A 26,871-nucleotide genomic window follows, 5' to 3' on the forward strand; every position below is an offset into this window, starting at 1 on the left:
AGCAGCTGAAAATATTTGACAATTTGTGCGCGTATTCAGTTTAGAGCGTTATTATTCTAAGCAGTTTAGATCAATCTGTGATCTTTCTGTGATCGACTGCATCTACATTGTAAACTATTTTCGATTCTTCTCTTCAACAGTGATACGTGACAAAACGACAAAATCGGTACAAGGTATAGAATTCACCGACATATCCCGTGGAACCTTGCTGAAGATCATGGCAGCATTTGAAGAGTACTTTCATACACAATTAGCACGGAAAAAGAAAAAAATGAAACCTGTATTTCAAGCTACTTTCATCAACAATTTGCATACATATCCTTTTGTTTATCCACACTTTTATGATGTACATCGTATAGATTAAGTGACTTTAATAATTAATATCAAATTAGTTTTTTGTTTGTCAAGTCGAGGGGGCAACATGGTAACATAGACGGTATCGGCGACGATACCCTCTAAGACGATAATAATAATAATACTAATAATTATAATAAACATTATTAGTTAAAACAGATACATTATTATTTCCTTTATGGCGGCCACTAGGCTTGTGCGAGTGTCGGCTTTATAAGAACAATATAAACATTATGGCGATCATCGCCAGCGTTATTGAAGAAAGGACCTTATTGTATTTTAAATTTGATTTTTCTTCAGACAATACCTCATTTCTCGAAAAACACAAGTCTACACGCTCATAAGCTACGAGTGAGTGGAAACTACAGACATAAATCTGTGGTGGAAACCATGTGGAAACCATAGAGCATATTATTATAAAGAAAACGTCCTAAAAGTCTCGCGACTTCAGATTCTTACTTAAATTCTCTCGAATAATGTTATATAGCGAATAATTCTTTGCGTAAGGAAATAACACGATCAGATCTTTCAAGTTTCTAGAAATAAACGTGTTTTCAATGTTCTTATACATTTTTTAAGTATATAAGATCATTGCGTGTTTTCAACTACCATGGTTGCTCGATTACAAAGCTCGTACATTCTATACATTCTCGAAGAAATAATTTTCATTTAGCTTTTTCTTAAAGTAGAAGTATTTATTATTTGTTTAAAAAACAATACTTATTGAAATAAAACATGTTTGAATAAATTAAATTTGTATGGAATTGATATTCAATTATTTTTTGTGAAATTACTCCACTAGTTTGTTATAATTATTAATACAAATATCCGAACACTTAGAAAAAATTCCTTCGATCCGGCTGGATTCGAATCGACCGACGACGTCTCCTGGCAAACCGTGGCAGACGCTATGCCAACTAATGCACGTGTTTTTCTCAAGCTTTTCATATTTTAAAAGACGAAATTAACAACTGATGGACGTATACATACATACGTGGCTAAACGGTTACCATACGACGACTACCACGCAGAGGTCCCAGGTTCGATTCCCGGGCCGGGAGAAATATTTGTATGGCCTACATTTATTTCTCTCGTGAGTTTGGGTGTAGTTTGTGGTTGTTTATTTGTGTGTCCATAGCAACCGCGACACAGGGTTTCCCTAGTAATGGGGCTATGTTGAGTGTGTGCGATATTATTATTATTATAAATTGCGTACCTCAGATTTTTCCACACCGAAAGTTGTGTGTTCCACGTGTCGTTTTCGACACCTACAAAATACCCTGGTTTCTGGACAAAAACCTAACGTATCCAGTTGTTCCACAGTATGTGGGTAAATTTGACTATGACTGGAGTTGGCCTGGCATTAGGATTCTCATCCGTGACTGTGAATCTTCAGTAGATATGTGGATGAAAATCCCTGAAAACGAAAGCATGAAATTGCCATCGTCGGTTAGTTGCTTTCGATCCTTAAAATTCATATTGTTATTTTAACATTATGTGCCTGTATGCAGTTAGATCACAAATTACGCGAAGAGCACATCTCATTGTATCGTGAAGTTAAAACAGTCGGGTTCACATTGCATGATAGGTAATCATAAATTTCTAAAGCTAGTCGTAGGCTGAGGTTCCATCCCTATGTTGTGGATATTCCAAAGATTTGCATGCTAATTCAATACCCCGAAAACGATACCCAACTTGCCATTATTTGAAAAGTCATGCCCGCCATGTAGATTTAGAAATAAATGCCATTTTTACAGTGAGTTACCATCAAAAATTATTTTTTTCAAAGTCTTGTCCACCATCTTGGATTTACAAATTGATGCCATATTCGTATTATGCACTCCCAAACACCTCGAAATCGATACCCATAATTAATGATTTTAATTGAAAAAGTCGTATTCGCCTTCATGGATTAAGAAATAATACCAAATTCGAATAGACAATGAGTAAAAGCAAGCGGCTCGATTTTAGTTGCGGTGCGACGGCGACGTAAGTGTCTGCCATTTTGCTTTTAAAAAATATGATCAAATTTATGCGAAATATGATACGCAGTATCTAAAAGCACAAAAATCTAGTATAACTGTACCATTGTCCACTTATCAAATCACTACAACACTCACATTAAATTTTTAGAGTAAATGCCGCAACCCTGAATGGTGTGTCCCGAGCGAGTACCTATATGGCAGCTCGAGCTCGTACCCTGCCTTGCCTCACACACCCCCCACGATTGCTCCGTCTAGACGTGTTCGTTGGCCGACTGTAAGAATAGGTAACACTGTGCTATCCTATCACCCAGTCACAATTCCCGTAACGACGACTAAATAAAGACAAAATAGTTTTCTTTGTAGAGCTAACAAACGAAGATGGTATTTGATCCAATGTTTATGTTCGGCAGTCCTATAATTTCCAAAGATTCTTTCTTCCTTTTTCATTTGTAGGTAAACTTTGAAAATAATAATAATGAAATAATAAAAACCTCGAAGTGAATTGTTTTAATAACAGAATATCGATAATATGTCTATTTACAAGAACAACACTATCTCAAAATAATCGTTATCAATAATCATCAAAATATACTAACAAATAGGCAATCTATAGTAACCAAAGCAAAATTCGGTAAGACTTGTGAATAAACTACTTAATGACTCTAATTAGATGAGATATTTGGGCTATTGTAAGCATACAATAAATCATTATAGGTAGGAAAATAACACCGTTGTAATGTCACATTCGGTTGATTTCCACTTTTTCTACTGCCGCACTCGTTAATGCTGCAGCGACACATTTTTATCAATACTTAATTGTTCTCACTGTCAATGTTTTGGTCGATTTCATTACAATTCATGCGAATAATTCACTAAAACATTTGGTCAAACATTTGTTTTGACATTTGATGTACTTCCCTTTGACAACCGGAAACGGTTATCAAAGGGTACTACTTCACTTCACTTTTTATTTTTATGGCTCCATCAATATGAGAACTGATGATTTTGCCAATGTCACAGTTGAAAGAAAAAAAAACGAAACAAAAAAAAAAATTTTCGCTAAGCTCTAATAGGACATTAACCGGTGTTGGTAAGTTGGACTACGGGAGTACTCAGTTGAGAATGTAAAACAAAACAGCAAAACAATATTTATAAATATATGTTATTTAAGTGGATAAATTTACATAGAGTAACAATATGGGGGGAGAACACTAAAGTTAAGAGGTTGTTTATGTTAATGGGGCGGGGGAATTTTGGAGAAAGTAAGTTATAAAAATGGCAAAATGAGGACATTTGTTTTAAGATGACGATGACGTTACGTATTTTTGATTCCCGTATTTGACATAAATCAATGTAGTGCTCTCTATCTCTTTTACGACGGCAAGCAGTAGTTAAAAAAAGATAATAAAATATGTTTTCAACGTCTAAATGCGTCATTTACATATAACGTCTGATTTATATATGTCAATATAACATGTCCTTTGGTTTCCATAGTCTAAGGTAAATAAGGAATTTCTTATGCACGCTTATGTCAATTGTTCGAATGTTTTCAAATATTATTTATGTAATCGATAAATTGAATCAATGTGATCGTAGTGAAAAAAAGTCTTGAAATAGAAAATTATTAATTAATGTAAAATATAGGCTTATGTGTGAAATGTAATTCCACCCTTGGATAAACTGGATGCAGCAGAGATTTTTTGTTTCGTGGAGCACTTGACGCGGTGAATTCGATAATGGAAATGAAAAAAAAAAATCGATTCGGAAATAGTGTTTATTGTGCGCTGGATGTTTTTTGCTTGTACATTGACTGAGGGGACTGCCTATCGATGATGCCTCCAGTCCTCTTATGCTCTAAAGAAAAGCTTACCCTCTCTATTTATTTTATCATTTAATGGGTAAATTCCATAGAGGATGGAAACAGGCTTCAAATTTTTTTGGGTTGATCCCTGTGACTTCATTTCACGTTTTCGTTGGTATGAGGTAAAGTCGATAGATTTTTAAAGCTAAGGTTCTCTCTTGTATAATATTACGGATTTAAAAAAAAGGTAACAATTGAGTTTTTAAAATAAGAAACTCCCATGAATTGTGTATAAATAATATTTATTTTATTTCCGATATCCGATACGATATTTCTATGGAGTAGGTACCGGAATGTAAATGCAGTCTTTGTTTATGATTCAATAGCCATAGGTGAACAATCAACAACAATCAGCAATCAAATTAACGTGATTTGCGGGAACCTATTATTATCACTCCGTAGACAACATAAATGAATGCTTACTGTGCAAAAATGAAAGTCGTAGCCATTGAAAGAACAAAGTAATAAAGTTAAATCCCTCTCTTGTGAAATTTGGTTTGGTGCAGATACGCGCCTTTTACCAATGATAATACATACGCGGATTTGTACTATCGCCAACTTTATATATTTATTTATTAAATTATCGATATACCTCATCTCTAGCAAACGCAGTCTAATGAAGTAACCTTTGTACGTTGTAAAAATAAATTAATTTTGAAAAAAAAAGTTTATCTGCTCATTTTTCACTAATTTGGTGTTACTTTTATTCTAATTTTATGTATTTGCTTAAATAAAACTTATTCACTTAAAAGCGAGATTAATAAAAATACCATATAAAATACGTAAATTAGTGGACATCGTTACTAGGTTATATTATGTAGATTTTTGTGATATATGTATGTCACAGGGATTATCATAGAAAAAAGTAGCTAAAACGCTTACCGCGAAGTACCAAGAGACATAAAAAAAATGTAGTAAGAAATGTGGAGTCAACACTTAGAGGATGGAAAAGTCAACACAATGATGTTGTATAAAGTCAACAAAACATTTTTCTTATCTTTCCTGGCTTTTCGCGCTTAGCGTTTTAGCCTTACTATTGTTAAAATGGGAAAACTTTTAAATTTGGAAACGGGATTAGAAAAAAAGGATCAGGCGAGGAATACCAGCAGCGTAAATCAAAAGTTTAAGTTGTCATTCATGGTACAGCATTCGAGCACTGGTTATATGCTCGATGTGGTACAGTCTTAAAGGATAGAAATCCATAGTCTAAGGGTACAGTGAGCTTTATTCTCTTTGACGATACAATCATTGAATGGTTGTCTGTATGATTATGACGTCGACTCATAATCGTACAGACAACTATTATAATATTGTACACACGTTCTATTAAATTTCTTTCCATCCTTTATGATTAAATTACAAGAGAAAGAAGTGTAATTTGATTCGAATTTTCTTTTTCGCAATAATTTGAATTCTTTACATTCTTTGTGTATACTTTTTGAAATTGTGCCAAAGGATAAATATGAATTGTTTACATGCAGTGAATAACTATTGGGATTATCTGATATAATGGGTTAAAACAATATAATGGATGTAGAAGATCATTCGGTGGCGCGAGCGGATTTGCCCATCATCGAGTATCCAAGGTTTTGGACAAAAACTTCATTGATACAATTGGGTTATGGTGTATGGGCGGGTATGGTCATTATTGGTGCTGGTATGGCATTTGGGTTCTCCGCCGTTACTTTGCCAGCATTGAAAGGAGATGAAACTATAGAAACTCCGACTGAATACGAGAAAGCTTGGATTGGTAAATACTATTTTCATTACTAAAATAAAATATAGTTGATTTTTCTTTTGGATTTCATTAGCCGTGACATTTAATTTACATTTGATAGTCGAATTGTAGACAATCAAATTTAAAACATTCTGTTTCATTGGTCGTAAGTTTGATGGGTGAAAAGCTCTAACTTACATGTTTGGTAGTTCATACTTTTTATTTAGCATAAACTTATGACGACCTAGTAGAGGCGAAGCTGGAGAACCATGGACAACGTCGTAAAGTTGCCTGTTTATCGGTATTCTACAGAATATATCAAGGAGAATGTGCGATAGAATTGCATGAGTTAATTCCGTCTTCCCCTTTCCATCGTTGGGTGATAGACGTAGGATGAGGTTCCATCCCTATGTTGTGAACATTCCCGGGATTGGCACGAAGCGTTTTGCTTCTATATTTATATGGCGAGCTGAGAGGCTATTGGTGGAATTCCCTGCCTGCGGACTTATTCCCCCGAACACTATAACTTGGACCTTTTCAAGGCGAGAGTGTACTAAAGGCATTGTTTAGGTGTGCATGTTCTTTCAGGTACATCTTCTTCTACATCGCACCTTTACAATGAAAGTGACCCAACACATAATTTCAACTTTTTTACGAATTTTTGTTTTTGAAAGTTAATTTTCGAATCAGGTTACTTTCATGCTAAGGGTGCGACATGTTGCATCTTGACCTCATCGTCACTTTCCATCACGTGATAGGAATGTCAAATGCGCACTTTATTTGTATGAACAAACCTCCGTGGTGGAGGAGCTTGCACGGCGATATTCATGATACCGCCAACTCTGAGGTCCCGGTTTCGATCCCCGGCTGCGTCAATGTAGAAAAACTTTTCATTAATGTATCGGGTCTGGGTATTTGTAGTACCGTCGTTGTTTCGTATTTCCAAAACACAAATGCTTTAGTTACTTACTTTGGGAAAGTGGACCGATCGGCAAAGTAGACGAAATGGGAAATAGACGAATCGGGAAAGTGGACCATTTGGACAAGTGGACCGATTGGGAATGTAGACGAATAGTGAAAATGGACCGATCGGGGAAGTAAACCGGTAGTACCGAAGGGATCGGATAAATCAGAATTGACGTATGTGATGTTGTCTAATGTTTACGCTTTTTTCAGCCAGCGTGATAAATCTCACAGCCCCTCTAGGTTGTATTATTTGCGGGTGGATTATGGACAAATGCGGGCGAAAACCAGCATTAGTTTGCAGTCAAGTGCCCATGATTATAGGCTGGTTGTACACTTGGCGTGCAACGGCGCCTAAGGATATTATTCTTGGTAAACTACACTGCAACATTGTTTATTACACTTGCTTAAGCCGTTCATGGACAGTAACGACGTTTAGCGTAAAATGAAATACCAAAATATGATAGTAAGGGCGGGCTTACCCCGTTTCGCTACATGGATCTCAAAAAACCTACTACGAGCTTTACAGTGCGATTCCCAAATTTTTTATATGTGTAGCTGTATCAACAACATACTGACACAATTTCATGATTTACACGCATACATGGATGAATGTGCCTGAATTAAGACAGCATAGACACCGACCTGTTCGTATAAATATTCGTAAGTGTCGCCACTTAATTTTCTAATAGGAAAAGGGAGTTTTAATTTTTTTTTTTCATGATGGCAATCATCCTAAACGTAGCCCTACTTGCTTTTATACAAGAAAGTTGACGGGATCAGCCGTCAGTGATAAAGTGTAATTATTTATTTAATCAATATAAGCCCTAGCGCACAAAGTAGTGACATTTTGGAGTGTGGTACTAAATAAGTGCTGTCCATGTACTAGGTTGATTAGCCTCTACATGCCCACTTAATGTTGTTAAACAATTTTCTAGGTAGAACCATAGCTGGAATCGGATGTGGAATGGCTACCAGCGCGCCACGACCATACATCACTGAAATAACCCTTCCAAACATGCGAGCCACTGTCGGTGTCTTAATTACGTTAGGCATATCTCTGGGACTGACCATTGAGGTTACTAAATATTTAATTTCGAATATACGTACATAATATGAACATACGAAAAGTGAACGAGTCTCTCTCTCTCTCATCTGAGCGTTGTCCCGGTTGCGTCCTTAACAGTGTTGCTGCGGAGCCCGGGGTCCGCTTTCCTACTTTTTCTCCTCCACTTTGCACGGTCTTCGGCATCCTTAGTGGTGAGACCATTGGCACGCATATCACCCTTGGCGACGTCAAGCCAGCACTTCTTGGGTCTGCCCCTTCTACCGGGGCCCGGCGGAGTTTGTTTCCCACGTAGCATGCCGGTTTCCGTAAGATGTGGCCGTACCAACGCAGGCGGCTTTCTTGCAGTTTATCTGCAATGTCACGGACGTGAAGGCTGCCGCGGATGCGGGAGTTTCTGACACGGTCTTTCCGTGAAACTCCACACATCCAGCGCAGCATCTTCATTTCCGTGACACGCAGCTCCTGCTTATGGCGCTCAAGTACCACAAGCCACGTTTCCCTGGCATATAAAAGGACAGGCCTAATGATGGATTTATAGACCTGTCCTTTCAGCTTAATCTTGGGGTCACAAATGACACCAGTCACCTCACGCCACTTTGCCCAAGCGGCTGCGATTCGGGCTCTGACGTCGCAGTCGATGTCTCCGGACGCGCTAAGTACAGATCCCAAGTATTTAAACTGGCCCGTAGGCTTGACCGCGTCTTCGCCTATGCGTACGGGTAGGGGATATGTAGCGTTGCAGACCATGTACTCAGTCTTCGCCACATTTAGTCTCAGACCGCCGTTCTCAAGCGACTCCTTCCACATATTCACTCGTCGTACCAGTCTTCCTCTATCCGCATCCGCCAGCGCGATATCGTCAGCGTACATAAGCATCCACGGCGGTTGCTCATGCGTGTCTCGGATGGAGCTTGAGACCTCGTCTAATATCACGCTGAACAGATAGGGACTGAGAACTGAGCCCTGGTGAACTCCGGCGGTGACAGGGAAGGGTTCAGTGTCACCAACAGCAGTCTTAACCATGGAATGGGAATCACGGTACATGTCTCGGATGATGTCAATGTAAGTTTCTGGTACCTCTATGGATCTTAGTGCCCACCAGATCATTACACGGGGGATACAGTCGAAGGCCTTCTGCATGTCAAGAAACGAATGAAATGCAGAGGCGTATTCTTCAATCTGTATTTCTCCATGATGACCCTTAGGGCAAAAACAGGATCCAGACTGGAGTGATAATACTCAGTCTCTATTGGTTAGGGATTTTACCGGTGAGGAGCACGCGATTAAAGAGGCCGGTAAGGATGCCCACACCACGGGGACCCATTGCCTTCCAGGCCTCGATGGGAACCCCATCGGCTCCGACAGCTTTCCGATTCTTCATGGGACGAAAAGCTAAGTAGACTTCCTCAGGCGTTACCGGTCGCACTAGTAAATGATTCGGAGGGAGGACCTGAGGAGGAGGCTGCACCTCTCTGTGCTGCTGATTCAGCAGCTCGTGGAAATATGAGCGCCATCTCTCCTTCACCGCGTCGACCTCGCATATAAGGTTGCCATGAGGGTCTTTAATGCAGCGACACTTAGAAATATCTTGTGCCGCTAAGACCCTCGAACGTGCCAGCTTAAAGATAAGCTTCTGCCCCTCAGACGATTCCAACTTGTCGTACAACGGCTGCAAGTGGTCCCGTCTGGCTCTGGCTACAGCTTTCTTAGCGGCACGTTTGGCATCCCTATATGCGTCGCGGTCTTCAGAAGATCCGGACGCTTGCCACGTTTTGAAGAGGACTTTCTTCACCCTCACCTCCCTCTGGACTGTGTCGTTCCACCACCAAGTTTCTTTGTCACATTTGCGACCACCCTTGGACAAGCCCAGCACCGCTTTCGCCGCCTCAGATATGGCAGCCTGAATGTTGTCCCAGTGGTTCTGGACTAGATCACCTTCAGTGTCGGCACATTTATCGCCGATCGCTGAGATGAACTCCTGTGACGTCGTACCATCAAGCCGCCACCTTGTCTGATCTGATTTGGCGTCGGCAGCGCTCAGCGGGCTTGTCGGCCGGCTTTACACAGAGATCCATGACAAGAAGACGATGTTGCGCAGTGAGACTCTCACCTGGTATGACCTTGCAGTTGGCCACCGTGGACCCGCTCGAACCCTTCGCACGCCTCACCCACATGACCGTTCAGGTCGCCACCCAAAACGACTGCTGCGACAAAGGAATGGCACTCAGCACTTCCCCGAGTTGATCCCAGAACCTCGCCCTGTCCGTGTCGTTGCAACCGGCCTGAGGTGCGTAGGCGCTTATCAAGTAGGTCACGACCCCTTCGATAAGCACCCTCACTACCACAAGCCGGTCGCTAAAGCGTTTCACTTCCAGGACGTGATCGTGAAACTCCTCGGAGAGCACCACGGCCACCCCGTTCTCGCTCCCAGGAGCACCGGTGTAGATCATCGTGTAGCCATTCCCAATGAACCGGGATCTGCTGCCTTTCCACCGAGTCACCGAGGAACGCCACGGCGACCCTCCGCCTGGAAAGCACGTCTGCTAGCTCCCTTGCGCGTCCAGTCAGCGTGCCAATGTTCCACGTGGCAAAACGGAGCTTCCTGTGATGGGTAGGGGCTCGCCTCTTTAACCGTGCCCACCCTTAACACGGTAGCCCTAGTCCACTTGCCACAGAAGTCGGGCGAGGCTCCTGCGCGCCGTTTTGCGGCGGCGCCCTATCCCTATGCAATATCCTTCTGTTGACGACTTCCATAAGTTGATGTGGCGGTGTTGGTTTTTACGGGAGCAACTGCCGTCTGACCTCCCAACCCCCGAAAGGGAAAACCCCTCGCTAGAGCCTCGTCCGTCTATCAGCAGGCGCACCACTTGCAGGTGAGGTTAGCTTGGGCTCCAAGATGTAGGTGGAGCCCTCAAAACGCCCCAGTTGGTTTTTACGGAAAGTGAACGAGTGTTGTGTCCCAAATTATGCTAAGCCCAGTAGCGTGCACAAAGTTTTTAGACGGGATAGCTATAAAAAGCTATTAAAAATGAAGGAAAATATTAGCGTCACCATTATTTTTATGTATTTTTCAGGCTGCGCTTGGTTCTGTGTTAAAATGGCGTATTCTCAGCTTAATTGGTGGTATATATTCACTAATTTTCTTAGTGGCTAACATTTTTCTCCCTGAAACGCCATACTACGTCCTTATGACGAGCACTATGGCGAAAGCAAGAATAACTTTGCAGAAATTTAGAGGCCCTAATTACAACATAAACAAAGAAATGGAAAGTTTGCTGTACTTCAGAGACATGAATCAGATTCGTAGGTTATAATTTTGTATCTTTTTTTGTGAAGTGTAGTTAAAGTACATTAAAATAAAATAATAAAAAAAAAATATTATGTTTCAGACTGACAACGAAAGAGCTGTTTAGATCTTTATTCAAGCCGGCCGCTTGCAAGCCGTTCTGGATTGTGTTTCCTTATATAATTTTTGCGCAATTTTCAGGAATAACAATTTTATTTTTTTACACTATAGAGATATTAAAGGTACATAGGGCGCACTATAAGTTTCCGGAACTGGCCACTTACATAAACAATATTTAAAAAGTAATTACAACATTTGAAAATGGAACTCTTTGGCTGTAGAATACAGTTTGTTCCATCTGACTGTCACTTGTTTTTACATTGGGGCGTCATTTTAGAAACTGGTTGTCTACATCACCATGGATTTAACTCGTGAAAATTTTCGTAGTATGATTTTCTACGATTTTAAGTGTAATTTAACAGCTCAGCGGAGCTTCGCTCGGCTTCAAACTGCTTTTGGCGATGAAGCAAGACGATTATTTATAGCTGGTTTGCAGAATTCAAACGCGGTTTTGTGAATCTCAGTGACAAATTTCGTGATACCCTTCCACTGCTGTGAACAACAAAAAAAATGGTTGCGGTGCGCCGTATGATCAAAACAGACAGGCATGTAACATACGAGTACCATGAGATTCATTTCACATCTTTAGGCATAGGTATGAGTCAAATACAATCAATATTTCACAAATATTTGGGTGTGAAAAAGCTGTGCTCTGGATCCCACACACTTTGACTGAGGCTCAAAAAAACGATCGCGTCACTTGGTGCAATGCCATGCTTACCAGATTCAACGAAGGGGCGTCAAATTTATTGTGGGAGATAGTAACAGGTGATGAAATCGAAAAAAATCGAGCGTATGAGATGAGCCGAAACCAACCAAAGTGGCGCGCGTGCAAAGTGCCTCTAAGCGGATGATTGCTTCTTTTTTTAATAAAACTGAACACGTGGCTACTGTTGCTTTGGAGAATCGTTGTACCGTGAATAGTGACTGGTACACGACCATTTGTTTGCTGGAAGTTATTGACAAACTCCGTAAAAATAACCGTAAACGCAGTATCATCTTGCACCACGGTAATACCAGTTCCCACACGGCCAGACAGACAAATGAAATTTTGAAGGTGAACAATGTTGACATTATGAGCCATCCCACGTACAGTCCCGACCTGGCACCTTATGACTTTTATTTATTTCCAAAAATTAAGAACCAGTTATGCGGTCAACGATTATCATCACCTGAAGAGACTGTCGAAGAGTATGAAAAATATGTTTTCAAAATTGGTTCATTCGTATGAAAAAGTGCATTAACGCTAACGGAGAATATTTTGAGAAACAATAAATTCATTTCTGACCATTTATAGAATTTTTTTTATTATTAATTCCGGAAACTTATAGTGCGCCTCACGTCCTTGTACTTTTTCCTTACTGGATAAAATTTAAGTGTTTAAGTAATTTATAGATTCAGGCGTTATTTTGCGGAGGTCCATGTTAAAAAAAATGGAAGTAAATTAATTTGCTACTTCACGATCCCGGCGATGGTCAAATATAATTAAAATAATATTAAATAAAAAATTAATTATTAAAAAAATAAAATTGCTGCGCTTGTGTTGAATATTTTTCATGCAGTTCATTTTTCCACTCTTGCTCCACATAGAATTAATAAAATAAATAACACAAGCGCAACCTCGGTATATCAGTAATACCTATTACTATATCAACCTTGATACAATACGGAGGTCCGTTTACAGTTCGTGGCTTCGGCATCATAGGTCATACCTATCGTGAACCTAGTCTACCCACGAACTCATTTTTAATCAGCCACTCCTATTGTGGTTTCATGCGATGTTAAATACATACATACACTTACGTCCTTATCCCAAAGCGGTAAAATAAAGACCAGCCTTCCACTTGCTATGATCGTGACACACATCTTTTGTAGGAATGGGCGTTACACATCGTATATAGTTATTGAAACTATGTATTGTGGCAATATCGAAAATCCGATATCGTATATCTTAGAAACTATATATCGATATTGCTCCGCATCGCGTATTTTATAGCGATGCCGAATCAAGCCGAGCGATTACAGAGTGGGTACCAACACGAAATCATATATTTTCCAAACTATATACCGATATTACTTCGATAGTGCTTCCAGGAATAAATAAATAAATCAGATTTTCACTATAGATTCACTGAGTGGATATCAACGCGAAACCGTTTTTTGTTCGTCTACGAAACTGTATACTAACATTGGTAACTCTTGTAAACTATATCCAATAATATATAGTTTCGAGATCTGATTTCGCATATCAGTAACGGCAATGTATCAACGCAGCGCGCACGCGGGCTGTATCCATGAATATGTAGTTTCAGAAAATATATAGTTTCGAAATCCGATTTTGAATATTGATATATGGTTTCGATACGATATTCAGAAAAAGCTATATTACCCATTTATAATCTTTTGCCGCGTCAATGCTTTCAACGTGCTCGTCGCTTAAGTGTACTTGACTGGTGGTGTTAACGAATTTAGCATTATTAAGTAATTTTTAAAGGCCAAAATATATGTATATACGCTTCTATTAGCTGGTTATCCTACATGTGCCAACTACAAGACCTGTAATAGTGCAGTCTCATTAACAAGCTGTTTTTGCGAGTGAAAATAAACAAATTATTTTATTTAATTATTTGCAGGAGTGCAGATCGTCTGTCGACCCACACGCCGGAAATATTGCCCTTGGTGCAACCAGAAGTATTATTAGCATTTTAACATCAATTATTTTGTTTAAAATCAAGCGGCGACCTTTGGCAATACTTTCTGGTTAGTTACTCCTCGTTAGTATCGTAAGCTGCGTTAAGTTATTGTCAGGTCGTTGATCTTACTTAAATAACTTACTTAAATTGTAATAGCAAATTATACAGCGCCTCTACCAGTCACAAGAAGAAACAACATTTTGTATACAAACATTTTACGCGGTCGCTGGCGATAACTGTCACTATAAAATTATGGTAGAGGGCTAGAGGCACTGTTACGGGTTACGTGCACTTTTACTATATTCTAACTTAAAATATAAGCATAGCATTGCTTTACATTCAGATTAACACAATTCTTTGCTCGCCCTTTATTATCAGGAACCATAATGGTATTTGTTATTTTTTAACAATAATCTAGACCTTAATTTTGTCCTTTTTCAGCCCTAGGTGTGGCAGTTACGTGCATACTTTTAAGTATCTACCTTTTATATTCCACTAAAGAGTCTGTTGTCCCGCAATTAGCTTTAATTATCTACGTTGCATTTGGTACAATTGGTTATTACAGTCTACCTATATTGATTGCATTTGAACTAATTCCTTTGCAGGTAAGTCACATAAAAGAATCCAAAGTAAAACCATAACGTAATTACTTATCGAGGAAAATGTCGCACTTTTGATATAATAAGGCCACATAATATGCAAAACGACAACTTTTCAGGACAGGTTTATAAATTCTACGAACTTTTAAAAGATATATATTTAAATAAGTAAATAAGTAAATATATATTTAAATATATTTTTTAAATAAGAGAGTTATAAAATGTCGCATGAATTGAAGCCGTGGTAGCCTAATGGTTTGACCTATTGCTTCGCGTAAAGTGTCGTGGGTTCGAATCCGGTCTCGCACTTCTGAGTTTCTCGGAATTTGTGTGCGAAATTCCTCCTCTCTCTACTCACTAGATCTCGTTTTGCTAATCCCAGATGTATGAATAACTCAATTTCGCTAAAAAACTCGATTACGTTAGTTATAACAATGATGGCAGTATGTATAACAATTTTTTTACTGTACGTGGTTTCACCATAGTTGGTGATGTTATTCTAAAGCGAAGAAGCACCGAGCAATTCTATGGTTATCACGTCTTTTAATTGCCAAAGTAGATAAAGGTATTTATATCCAGATGTGGCGTATATACTAATGTAGATGTAGTTGAATATATGAAATACACATACCTACATACATTTCGACTCATCCGAAGAAAAATTCGTATGTGATTATTAGCAAAAAGAGAACAAGTACGTTACGAGAATAATTTCGTTATTCAAACTAAGTCCTATGTAAAGGTGTTTTGGGAATTTATATATTTCGTTTCGGAAATATAAAATCGAACCACGGTCGATCTGACATCCACAGCGAAGAAAAACGGACGAAATGTACTATGTCCTGAAAACAAGTAGTCTTGCACATAGATCTTTGTTCTACGGATGAGTTGATTTATATATATCATCAATTCGACCAAGTTACTAGCATTTATGTATACTCGTAAAAGATGTGCCAAGTATACACGTATGTATATTTTTTGCAATTTCTACAAAAATTAACTTTTATTATAATAATTATTAACACAAAGAGCAAACACAGAAAAATTCCTTCGAGTTCTGTAGGGCTCAAACCTGTATGTGTATGCCAAACTAGGGCAACCGCTGCCACCGAAAAACCCTGTAGAAAATAGCTATGACAAACACTTAGACAAAGGATCCCTTCATTTCTGGCCCCAATTATGTACCGAGGTACAAGTTATGTCAAAAAATTTCTAAAATTATATACGAACGTATTCATTACTGAAATCTTTTTAATTTTAGTAAAAAATGTTGAAAAATGAATTTCTTCAATTATATAAATAAATAATACTGCGTTCGACGATACGTACATTGTCGTGATTTGACAGCTTTCATTGTAGCTTTAATAATAATCATCGGGATCGATCTAGAGGCGTTCGATCGCGAGAATGTCCGTAAAGAATAGCAACAATTCAATGATGAATATATCAAAAACTCAAAATAGTAATACTCCAGAGGCGCGAATCAAACGAAGCACCTATAATCTTAATCATCTTAGGGTCGTATTCCAGAACTCTACTCAATACTCAAGCCAGGACTTGAGTATTGCAGTGAGCACTGAAAATCATACTCAAGTCCTTGCGATTAGGGTCGTATTTCCAGTGCTTGAAATCATACTCAAATCTGCTCAAGTCCTGACTTGAGCATTGAGTAGAGTTCTGGAATACGACCCTAAGAATGAAACACAGGAATAAAAAAGTCTATGACGTCGACATGTCGACCATGTCCTATGTGATATCGTATCGTATCGTATTGACATAGTCTTTTAGCCAACCTTATTAGATAGTACTATTATAATAATAGACTCATAATGAATAAATTATAAAAGATGTAGTGGTTATTAAGTAAGACGATTAGACCTATTTTTTTAAATATTACCGATAGCTGGATACCTACCATTTGAAATATAGACATTGCCATGTATAAATGTTGTGTTGCCAATAATAATCATCGAGTATATAACCAGAAATGGAGACGAAATGTTATTTAATTGGTTTGAAAACTATTCTGCTATATCATTACTGTGACAACTGCGCTCCGATTGGCTAGCCCGAGTTCGAAACAATAGACGGGTGTCGTCAATGCTTAGAGGATGGAAAAAAAATAAAAGAAAGGAGCTGCCCTGACTACGGAATGAACGTGCATACCTAAACAAAAATTGAACGAACAAATAGCGGATTTCTTTAGTGTTGTACTATAATCTATCGATAAGTCATAACTGATTTAAGTGAATCTTTAATACTTCCATATAATTTTGGAAATAAATGAAAATAGTAATATTTATCATCAATAATAATATTATAATATATTATCATACGTTTATTTGCTTAAAACATGGTATAACAGGAGATGTAACAAGCGACAGTGTTAGTATAAACTGTTGAGAATACCTAGTAAATGAGTCTTGTTTAATCTATAATAAAATTATTTACCAATAAACCGAATGATGGAATTGAATTATCATGTAATCTAGTTACATTCAAAGTTATGTTAAAATTAGACTCTTAAAAATGAAGCGAATAAATGAAGATGGTCTTTGATTCAATGTTTATATTCGGCACTATTATATGGCGGTATGATTTCCAACCATTCTTTTTTCGTTTTTGATTTGTAGGTAAACTTGAAATTTTAAAAATTAAATAATAAAAACCTCGTACTGTTATTAAAATAATTCACATTATTTTAATAACAGAACATCGATAATGTGTATGTACGCATCCAAGAACAACACTATCTCAAAATTATTGTTAACAACAATCATCAAAATATACAAACAAACAGGCAATCTGAAGAAACCAAAGCAAAATTTGGCAAGATTTATGAATAAACCACTTAAATATGTCTAACTAAATGAGATAATTGGGCTTTTGTGTGATTTATGGACAGAAAAATAACACGTGCCTGTACAATGTAACATTCGGTCGATCTTCGCTTTTTCAAATGCCACATCCCGTAATGCTGCAGCGACGAATTTTTATTAATACTTAATTGCTCTCACTGTAAAATATTAAGAGTCCATTGCCCATTTTATTGCAATACGTGCGAATAATTCAATAAATTTCTTGGAAAAACATTTGTTTTGACATTTAATGTACTCCCCTTTGACAACCGTATCATGTACCTCATGTACTGCGAAATGGACACGATTGGCATTTAAGATGACGTTACGTATTTTCAATTCCCGTGTTTGACACAGACCAATGTAATGCTATCTCTTTTGGCTCGCAATACTTAAACAAAGACAATAACATGTTTATGTTTTCAACGTCGAAATGCATCATATACATATAATGTCTGATTTATATATGTCAACATTACATATCCTTTATTTTCCACAGTCTAAGCGTCAATGGGTGTCGTCAACTGTATCACTTCAAATCGACCAGTTAACTTGAGCTTTGCTATAATGAACGAAAATTGCAAAATTACATATTTAATATTTAATTACCGATGAAATGTGATTAAGTTTATTTGTAATTAGATGTTTTGTTGTTTTTCCCTCGCCACCGAATAGAATAGCACGGCATTGTTAGAGATTAATATCTTTATTACAATAAATACAGAATATTTTTTGGAATATACGGAGACGTACATATAGGTCAGTAGTTGGCCGGTCTATATTTCAGTCCAAACGGGAGTTGATACTTATAAGAGCTGTTGCTAATGTTTACCAGGAATATATGGCCCTTATTTCGTCTCTATTTCTGGTTATATACTCGTTGCCAATAATTGACATGTTATAAATTCGCCGTATTTTTTTTATTAAAAATATGTGATAACAAGGTAGTGGAACCAATCATGGACGGTTTAAGGATTTATTTTTTGTTTTAGTCTTTTAATTTAAGATGAGTTACCCTGTGGAACTCGATGGAAGGTTTAATTGATTAAAAAGGCTACAAATACTGATTGAAAGTGCTTAAATCAGATCAATTGACAAAGAAAAAAATTTTATTCGCGAAAAAGTTGACCCTGTTTGAGTATCCTTATATGGTCATTCCAATTTCCAATTATGGACGGTTTCCAATCATAGTCACAACACATAGTTTATAATAGTTCATATTAATTTAGCTTAAAAGCAAAATTAATTAATTTAATCTTAAAAAAAGAGATCTTGCATGGTATTTAAACTTGTTTCTAAAGGAATGTTTCTTAAAACCGATTTGTGACTGGTTATCTGGCTAAAAAAATCAAGTCCAGTAACAGACGACTAGTGACAGACACTGTTTCCATTACTGTGTAGACTTAAAACAATGTAACAAGCTACTAAATTAAAAGTCTGACTTTATAAGGATAATAAACACAAGTAGTTAAATCTTTTTAATGATAAAATCCGATTATGGACAAAAATGTCCATGACTGGGTTAAACAGCTAAATAAAATCCAGTAATAAATACCTCAAATTTTCCAATAGACGTTATGTTATTCATTTACGGTTATGTTTTGTTTAGATGCTTAAAATAATACCAAAACACACTCTTAAATACCACATTCAAATATGATTAAATAAAAAGTTCTTGAGGCGCGGTCCTTAAATGAATTCCGTTGTTTTTTTTTAAATTTGGTATTACCGACTTATTTCGCACCGCGATAATGGCGAATAAAGAGGGCTGTCAAAATTGAACCGACGTCTTCCTCATCTATCAAAAATTATGAAAGTGAAATAAAATAATTAGCGTTTCCTTATTTTTGGCGGTAGGCATAGTTCAAAACTGTTCATGATTGTTGCACTATCCATCATCGGTTCCACTACATTGCTTGAGGTACATCTTTGGCTCAAGTTGTATGGAAGAAAAAATTGATCCTTTGTAGGATCCGCTGACTCGATTTGTAGCGCAAAGCGGTTCGCGGTGACCCTAGTTTAGTATACAGACGCAGGTTCAAGTCCTGTCAGATTGAAGGAAGTTTCTTTGTATTTTATCTGTGTATTAAAAATTATAACAAACTAGTAGAGTAATTTGACAAAAAAAATATAATAATTATTTATTTCCAATCACAATGGTATTGATCTTATAATACAAAGTCCATACAAAGGCTGAAATGACAACGTGTTAGGTCAATGTGAGAGATCGGAACCTGTACCAGGTTACCCTATGTAGGTGCAATTAATAACTATTACATTATAACATAGAAATAATAAAAGGGAAAGAAGAGATAACAGAATTATGAGAAAACTAAATTAGGAGGTCTACTCTCTTTCTTGAAAACGAAACTTCGTTAACGAACGAAATTTCGTCAAAAACCCTTAGAGGATGGAAAAAAATATAGTCTAAGCAAAAACACTTACTCACTCATTTTCGTGAACGAATGGAATAAATGAATTGTCTAGGTCTTTTTTGATGTCAACTACGGTAAATTCAGTTTGTATTTTAACGTAAAATTAATACAATTGTTTTGCTTTATTTTTAAATTTTACTTTTAATATGTGGTCCGTTAAGCATTTATTGTGATGACATGAATATTCATGAAGAAAATATAAATAAAACAAATATAAATATATTTTTGAAGTAATTGGTCGAGACGCTATAAAATACTCATTGTTATCCGATTTATTTGAAGAGTACCGTTTATATAATATTTAGCAGTGGTCTGTGATATTTACATTATGAATATCAAAATGAAGGCATTTGAAGCTCTTGAGATTTTTCGTAATCATTATCTCCTAAAAAAAAAAGCAACAATACAATGCAGTAAACTGATTTTATTTATTCAGCTTGCACAATCTTTATTTCCTTGGGTAGAACTTTGTTTTGTCCATGTTTTCCGAAATTTGCACTAACACTCTTGTTCTTCGGCCGACTTGCAGAGCTTGAGCTGAAGTAGAAGCTAATTCAGAGGCAACCTTCTTTCAGTTTGGAGTTCATTTTCTCCCAACTCGAGAACAACAATCGTGAGCTCGTTTCCACGACGTCTTTCTTTTGAATGTGATAAGGGCACTATTTCTTGGCACTACTCTTCAAACAAAAATATGCATTGTGAAATGCAATGATAAATAAAAAATTGCGGATTGTGTCTGTAATTTCCTACAAACTTTTAAGTCGGAAATTTCATTTATACGTAGTTGGTTACACTGGCGGCGACGACAGTTCTTTCTATATGCTCTGAACGTTCTACACGCAGAGTCTCGATCACCAAAAGCATTGTTGCAGTCATTGCAATAAAATTTTTAACAAAATTCACATTTAAGAAAATCAAAAGGTAGCACTTTAAGTTTCGTCAATTTCACATTATAATTCCGAGGAATTATCTGTCCAAATTCGAACGAATTCGGACCTTTCATGAATTAGAGTAACGAAAAACTAAACGTCAGACGAGTTTCGTTCGAACGAAATTTCGCATTTAAATGGAATTTTGTGGTAAGAAACGTGCGAAACTTCGATCGAATTTTTTTTTTGCGTTGGAAAAGAATAAACCTCCAGTACGTATATTTGCATTCAAATGGAACACGAATTATGAGTGTGTGAGTGAGTGTGTGAGTGTGTATATTTTGATTTATTTTATTTTATTATACAGGGTTATTTTTACAATACTAACAACCTTTAACAAATGAACATCATGGTAGTAAAAAAGATCATGATAATCACTATAATGAAATTAACTTTAATTTCAGTTCCGTGGTCTTCTTGGTGGTATTATGATAGCGGTAACAAATTTGATAATGTTTGTCTGCATACAGTCGTTTCCCTTTATGAAGCGTGCTCTTACCCTGCCGTATACTATATTATTATTTGGTATATTCTCTATATTAGGTAAGACGCGATTTTTACATTAAGTATTTATTATATGGTACTTATGGCGTAAAGGGACATTGTAATTCCATTGAGACTCCACTAAGATCATATTAATATTACGATAATAATTAACAACTATTATCTGCTAAAAGTGGCAGTTGAAGTGGCAGCTGACTGCCGAAAACTGTGTGTGAAAACTGACGGCCGTTGGGGCAGAAAGTTCTCGAATGGAGACCACGAACCGGAAGGCATTCAGTGGGACGGCCACCTACTAGATGGACGGATGACCTGGTAAGGGTGGTGGGTAACCGATGGGTGCTTGTTGCGTCCGACCGGCTAGTGGCAATCTATGGGGGTTGGCCTATGTTCAGCAGTGGACGTCTTCCTGCTGATATGATGATGATGATCTGCTAAAATCCTGTTGCAATTGCAGTTGAGTCTCAATAGGGTGTCGGCGGATTGGCAATGATGGCAGTCATTCATTCAATCACTAGTGATCGATGTTGCCTTACTAAAACTACCATAGAAATTGCGGTGTTGACCTTAGTTTTATTTATTTAATTTTTATAATTTCGGTGGCAATTTTGTATTACCTAAATATTCTAGGATATTATCATGAAATAATATTCGCATGTGGTATCTTGAAATCTTATTCAATATTTCACGATAATTTATTGGAATATTTAATAACAGATTTACCACCGAAATTAGGTGGAGAAAACTAACCTGAAACTTACCCATGAAGTCTCTAATTGTATTGACAAGATAGTGGACAATGACGTAAACCTTTTCTTTTGGAGAGCTGTGTCTGGCAGTAGTACGCAGACGAATTGATATAGTACACTATATATACATTATATATATGGTCTCCTACACTGTTGTAGGAGACCATATTTGTACTTAATAACTATCTACTAATCTATTAATAGCGCCGTGGTATCCTAAGCGCCCAATTAAACGAAAAAGTTTTCGCGCGGCGACCGCCCAGTTACTACGCCTTCATGTACATGAATAGCGAATGTGGATTCTATTTACTATAGTCCGTCCAACTATTTATTTAACTTTTGACAGATCGATTTCTAATCAATTAGTGATGTGCTAATGCGTTTCCGATTAAATTTTTTAAAAGAATTGATTTTATTTATGAAGAAGTTTTAATCGTGATTATGAGCGGGTTCCATAAAGAAGATATTGTCCGATTAAGATCGTGATGTTGCGTCTGACAATTTGTGTATTCAAGAATTAATAAATAATGTTAATGAGGATTCAAGTGATGATTCCCGTTCATATGGAGAAGAATCAGACAATTCATTATAATAAACAGTAAGAATTTATTATAATTATTAATAATTTACTATTTTAATAACGATTTACTAAAATAGTATTTGCTGCTAAAATCGTGTGTAGTGTACAAAAACTAAGTATTTATATCAAGAAGAGTTAGTGGAAGTGTTATCTGCGAAATCCTTAACAGTAACACCGAAAAATGTGATAAATCGTTGAACACCAATACACCGGCTTAAAACGTGGTAAAGATCTGCGGATAAGCTGCAGTGTTTATTGAACACATCTAAATACAGTAAGGGCCTGCGACCACTGAGCTTGTAAGGTGAGCAGATGCCTAAATACATTGTTTGTAACCTAAAAATCAGATGATCAAAAAGCCATTGTCATCCATCAATACAACAAAAAATTTACAGCGCCGTCTAGCGGTAGTAGTGGTACTTTTACCACGTAACCGATAAGATCCAGAGCTACCGAATCATTGAACTTGAGTTCCAGCTACCCGCCGTAAGAATTTAAGATTTTCTCTAAATATTTAAAAGACTTCCTTATAAATAAAAGTTATTATAACATTCAATAATTTTTCAATGATCAAAATTAATTAAAAATACTTCGACATCCTTCTTTTTAATCAATTTATCTGTGTATGATATGTGATGATTTATTTAATATGGTGTTTACCATATTGAATAAGTCATCATAAATAATATGATTGTACCTCTATATGATGATATATGATTGTAAACCATTATATTTAATAATAAGTGAGTGCCCTCTCTACTTTACTGTGCCCTTACACGGTATCACATGTACACTTACAAACCACTGTACGTAAATTATTAATAAGTGTGACAATGCAATAATAAATAAATAAATAAATAATTTATTTCATTTCATTATAATTTATTAGACATGTACCACAATTTATCAACTTGAATAATTTTCGTTACATAATCTGTGGGCCCGATAAATATCGTAGCTAAAGAGCACGTCGTTGCACTAAAATTAAAAAATAAAAGAGTCCAGGCAGTATTGCATTTTTTGTCTATGGTTGTAAATAAAAAATTACGGAATTTCGGAGGCATGCATACGTCAAAAGTTAAATAAATGGTAGGGGTTCGCTCTGGACCTTTTGGAGGGAAAAGTGTCGTTTTTATTTTGTCTTTCAATTATTTTGTGAAATCTAGTTTAAAGTGGAATAGGATAGTGCTATTGTGCCTTAATCGAAGATTAAAACGCGAAATTATACGAATCTTGAACTAAAATACCCGTATCGACCCGTTCTAAGGAATCCCGAGTCAATCAAAGCACGCCGCCTCAAATTGCCTATCCTCTTTGTGGCGGCCATATTTACAGAAACGTAATTCAACTTCATGTACCAAAAAAGAATAATGTACCAAGACTTGACTTGTATGGTGTAAAACCTTTGCCTTTTCCTTTATGGAAAGAAAAAATAATAATAAATAGTAGTACGGGGTAATAGGCAACAACATTTAAATTCCTCTGAATAATACTAGGCCGCGCGGTCCGCCGCGTAGTCCAAACTCAAGCTAATCTCGCCCGCGTGTCCGGCACGCTCATTTAAGTTAAAACGTAAAAGCGCGCGCGGTCGCTGCGCGGCGACCGCTCGGCAACCGCACGGGGTGAGCGCGATGAAATTCGTATCGAATAAATGCGCCCTTAAGGTTTGACCTACTGCCTCTCAAGCACAGGCCGTTTGGTTCGAATTTGAGCTCGCACTTCTGAGTTTTCGGAATTTATGTGCGAAATTTAATTTCATATTTACCATAAGCTTTACGGTGAAGGCAAACATCATGACGAAATCTGAACGTCGAAGAAGGTTCACAACTCTCTGAAAACATACGAAGTTCCGAACTTGCATTAGGCCAGCGTAAGGGACTATGGCCTATGAACCGTCGCCTGAGAGGAGATCCGTGTAAAAAGGGTTGTTGATGATGATGATGATGATGAATCTATTGATAAGCTCGTTAAGATTTGAAAAACATAATTAACTCAATTTTCAGGAGCTGTTTTTATAAGCATCGTCTTACCAGAAACAAGACATTTGACTCTTTATCAAATTGAGCAATTTTACAAGAAACCCTTGCCAACCGCTTTGGCGCCCAGCTCAGCGATACTTACAAGCAGTGAATATGGTATTTTCCAAACGATTATAAATGTTTTTGCAAAGCTAAAACGTAATAAAACAATTAAAGATCTACCCAATATTACCTTACAAAGGCATTTTAAAGACAGTGTTCCAAATGTTACAAAAGTTCCAACGAATGGGCCAAGAATAAATGAGCAAGAGTAAACTACTCGTAATATGGAAATGCAGAATACAAATATTGTTTATTAAATTAAAATTATTACACTCATCATCAACGGTCGGACTAGGTCGGAATACAAATGAGAAGACAAATGCGTACAAATGTTATTTAAATTGTAAGGCGAGGAAATACGTATTATAGAACGTTATTTTTAAATGCACGCTAGTCGAATTTCTGCCACTAGGCAGAGATATTGTATTCAGGAAGCCATTCTATATAAGATACTACCATACATAAGACACCATAATAATTATTAAGATGTCATGGGCCTCGTTGTCCAATGACATGCGTATAGTGTCAAAGGACTTATATTATTCGATTGTTTCGTCATGTGGTTGTCCGTGTTTGGATACCAAGAGAATAAGTGCAGTAATTGTATTAGATCGTAACAAAATGTGCTGATGTGTATTTTATTAAGAAAATAGAGTACAGCATATGTCACCAGCGCGAGTGCAGCCCATGGGCCCCGGTAGATGTACCGCCCGGATGCAAACGATAACCCCTCTAGTTGGCATGCGATTAAAATGGAATATTTACAGTTATATTTTCCTTTTAATCGGACATTTAGGTGCAAATGGTGCAATAATAAATGATATTGAGAAGCAATAGCCCATTTACTTCGCTTGCACCGCAAACGACGCAGGCTCTTCACTACTTTTTTGGTATTGGTTGAAAACATTAGATGTATTTGAGACCTCATTTCAAGTGTTGTAATATTTTTGTTAATATAATCTTTTATACAAACGTAATCACAATATAATGTCTAATAAATATGTTCTTTTTATTTTTTTCTTATGGCGTGTTAAATATACAAAACTGACAGGGCTCATTTGTCAACTTTACTGTATTAGCTATAGAAAATGTTTGTGAAGGAGTACGTAGAATAATAGTGGGCTTGCTGTTTAAAATAGTAAGTACGGAAAGAAAATTTAAGACAACCACTACTGCTACTGACTTTCGCGCACAACTTCAATGGCTGCCCATCCACCGGCGTAGAGACCTTCACACACTTTCCGTTCTTAACTCTACTTTATTCTATGCCTTTACGCCTCTTTATCTTAAAGAACGTTTTACTTTTCACTCATCTACGCCCTGCCGTCCTCTTCGGTCTTCTGATACACTTACACTTCTGATACATACTAAACATGTTCCCCTCTGTATCTGCTATGTGGCTATGGAATTCTGTCCCTGAATCAATTCGACGATCTCCTTCTCTTGATTCCTTAAAAAGACGCGCTAAGGAATAACATTTCCATAACTACTAATTCTTGTTTTTCGCTCCATTCTCTTAATTTTATTTGCTGTTTGCTTAGTGGTGTAATCTTCCTTTGTACATTTATTAATTGTTATTACTATTTATAATTTATTTTATTGTCCTACAAAAGTATATAAGTAACCTTATTATTATTATATATCAATATTTATGCATACGTTCTAATAATATATGTAGTTATTATTATTATTTATATATTTACTTTATTGATGAGTAGTCTATTTATTTTAAACGCTTTCATTACAAGATATCTTTCTGGCTGCATATCTTTGGCTGCACCCCCATTTCCAACTCTTAAATTTCTAACCTAAGGATGCCTGGAAGAAATTGCTACTTAGCAATAAGGCCGCATATTGTACACTGGCTTACTCTGTGATACTTATATTACTGCTATGTGTTGTCGTTGTAATTTTAATGTGCAATAAAGAATATTTCATAGTAATAAATACTGATAACAAATATTACATGAATGTAATCCATTGACTTATAATTGTAAGTCAATGATGTAATCCATTTTTTTTCGATCCAAAAAATTTATCACATACAAATATAGCTTGCTACCTCTGGAGAGACGGCACACGACATGCTAT

General features: G+C 36.8%; 1 protein-coding gene across 1 annotated transcript; it reads left to right on the forward strand.

Annotated features, from left to right (window-relative positions):
• The first annotated feature begins 5,768 nt into the window (after positions 1 to 5,768).
• LOC113236541 (facilitated trehalose transporter Tret1-like) lies at positions 5,769 to 25,755 on the forward strand. Its single transcript, XM_026472658.1, has 9 exons — positions 5,769 to 5,950; positions 7,094 to 7,252; positions 7,819 to 7,958; positions 11,024 to 11,256; positions 11,339 to 11,477; positions 13,989 to 14,115; positions 14,490 to 14,653; positions 21,274 to 21,412; positions 24,703 to 25,755. Exons 1-9 carry the CDS (start codon positions 5,839 to 5,841, stop codon positions 24,990 to 24,992), a joined length of 1,503 nt encoding a protein of 500 aa, XP_026328443.1. The 5' UTR covers positions 5,769 to 5,838; the 3' UTR covers positions 24,993 to 25,755.
• Positions 25,756 to 26,871: the final 1,116 nt, after the last annotated feature.

The sequence above is a fragment of the Hyposmocoma kahamanoa genome, unplaced genomic scaffold, assembly GCF_003589595.1.
Source record: "Hyposmocoma kahamanoa isolate Upper Pololo Valley unplaced genomic scaffold, ASM358959v1 92, whole genome shotgun sequence".
Classification (NCBI taxonomy): domain Eukaryota; kingdom Metazoa; phylum Arthropoda; class Insecta; order Lepidoptera; family Cosmopterigidae; genus Hyposmocoma; species Hyposmocoma kahamanoa.

Coding starts and splice junctions, on each gene's coding strand:
- LOC113236541 (XM_026472658.1), top strand. CDS start 5,839: ATGGTCATTATTGGTGCTGGTATGGCATTTGGGTTCTCCGCCGTTACT. Junction 7,959..11,023: donor CTCTGGGACTGACCATTGAG/GTTACTAAATAT, acceptor TGTATTTTTCAG/GCTGCGCTTGGTTCTGTGTT. Junction 14,654..21,273: donor TTGAACTAATTCCTTTGCAG/GTAAGTCACATA, acceptor CTTTAATTTCAG/TTCCGTGGTCTTCTTGGTGG.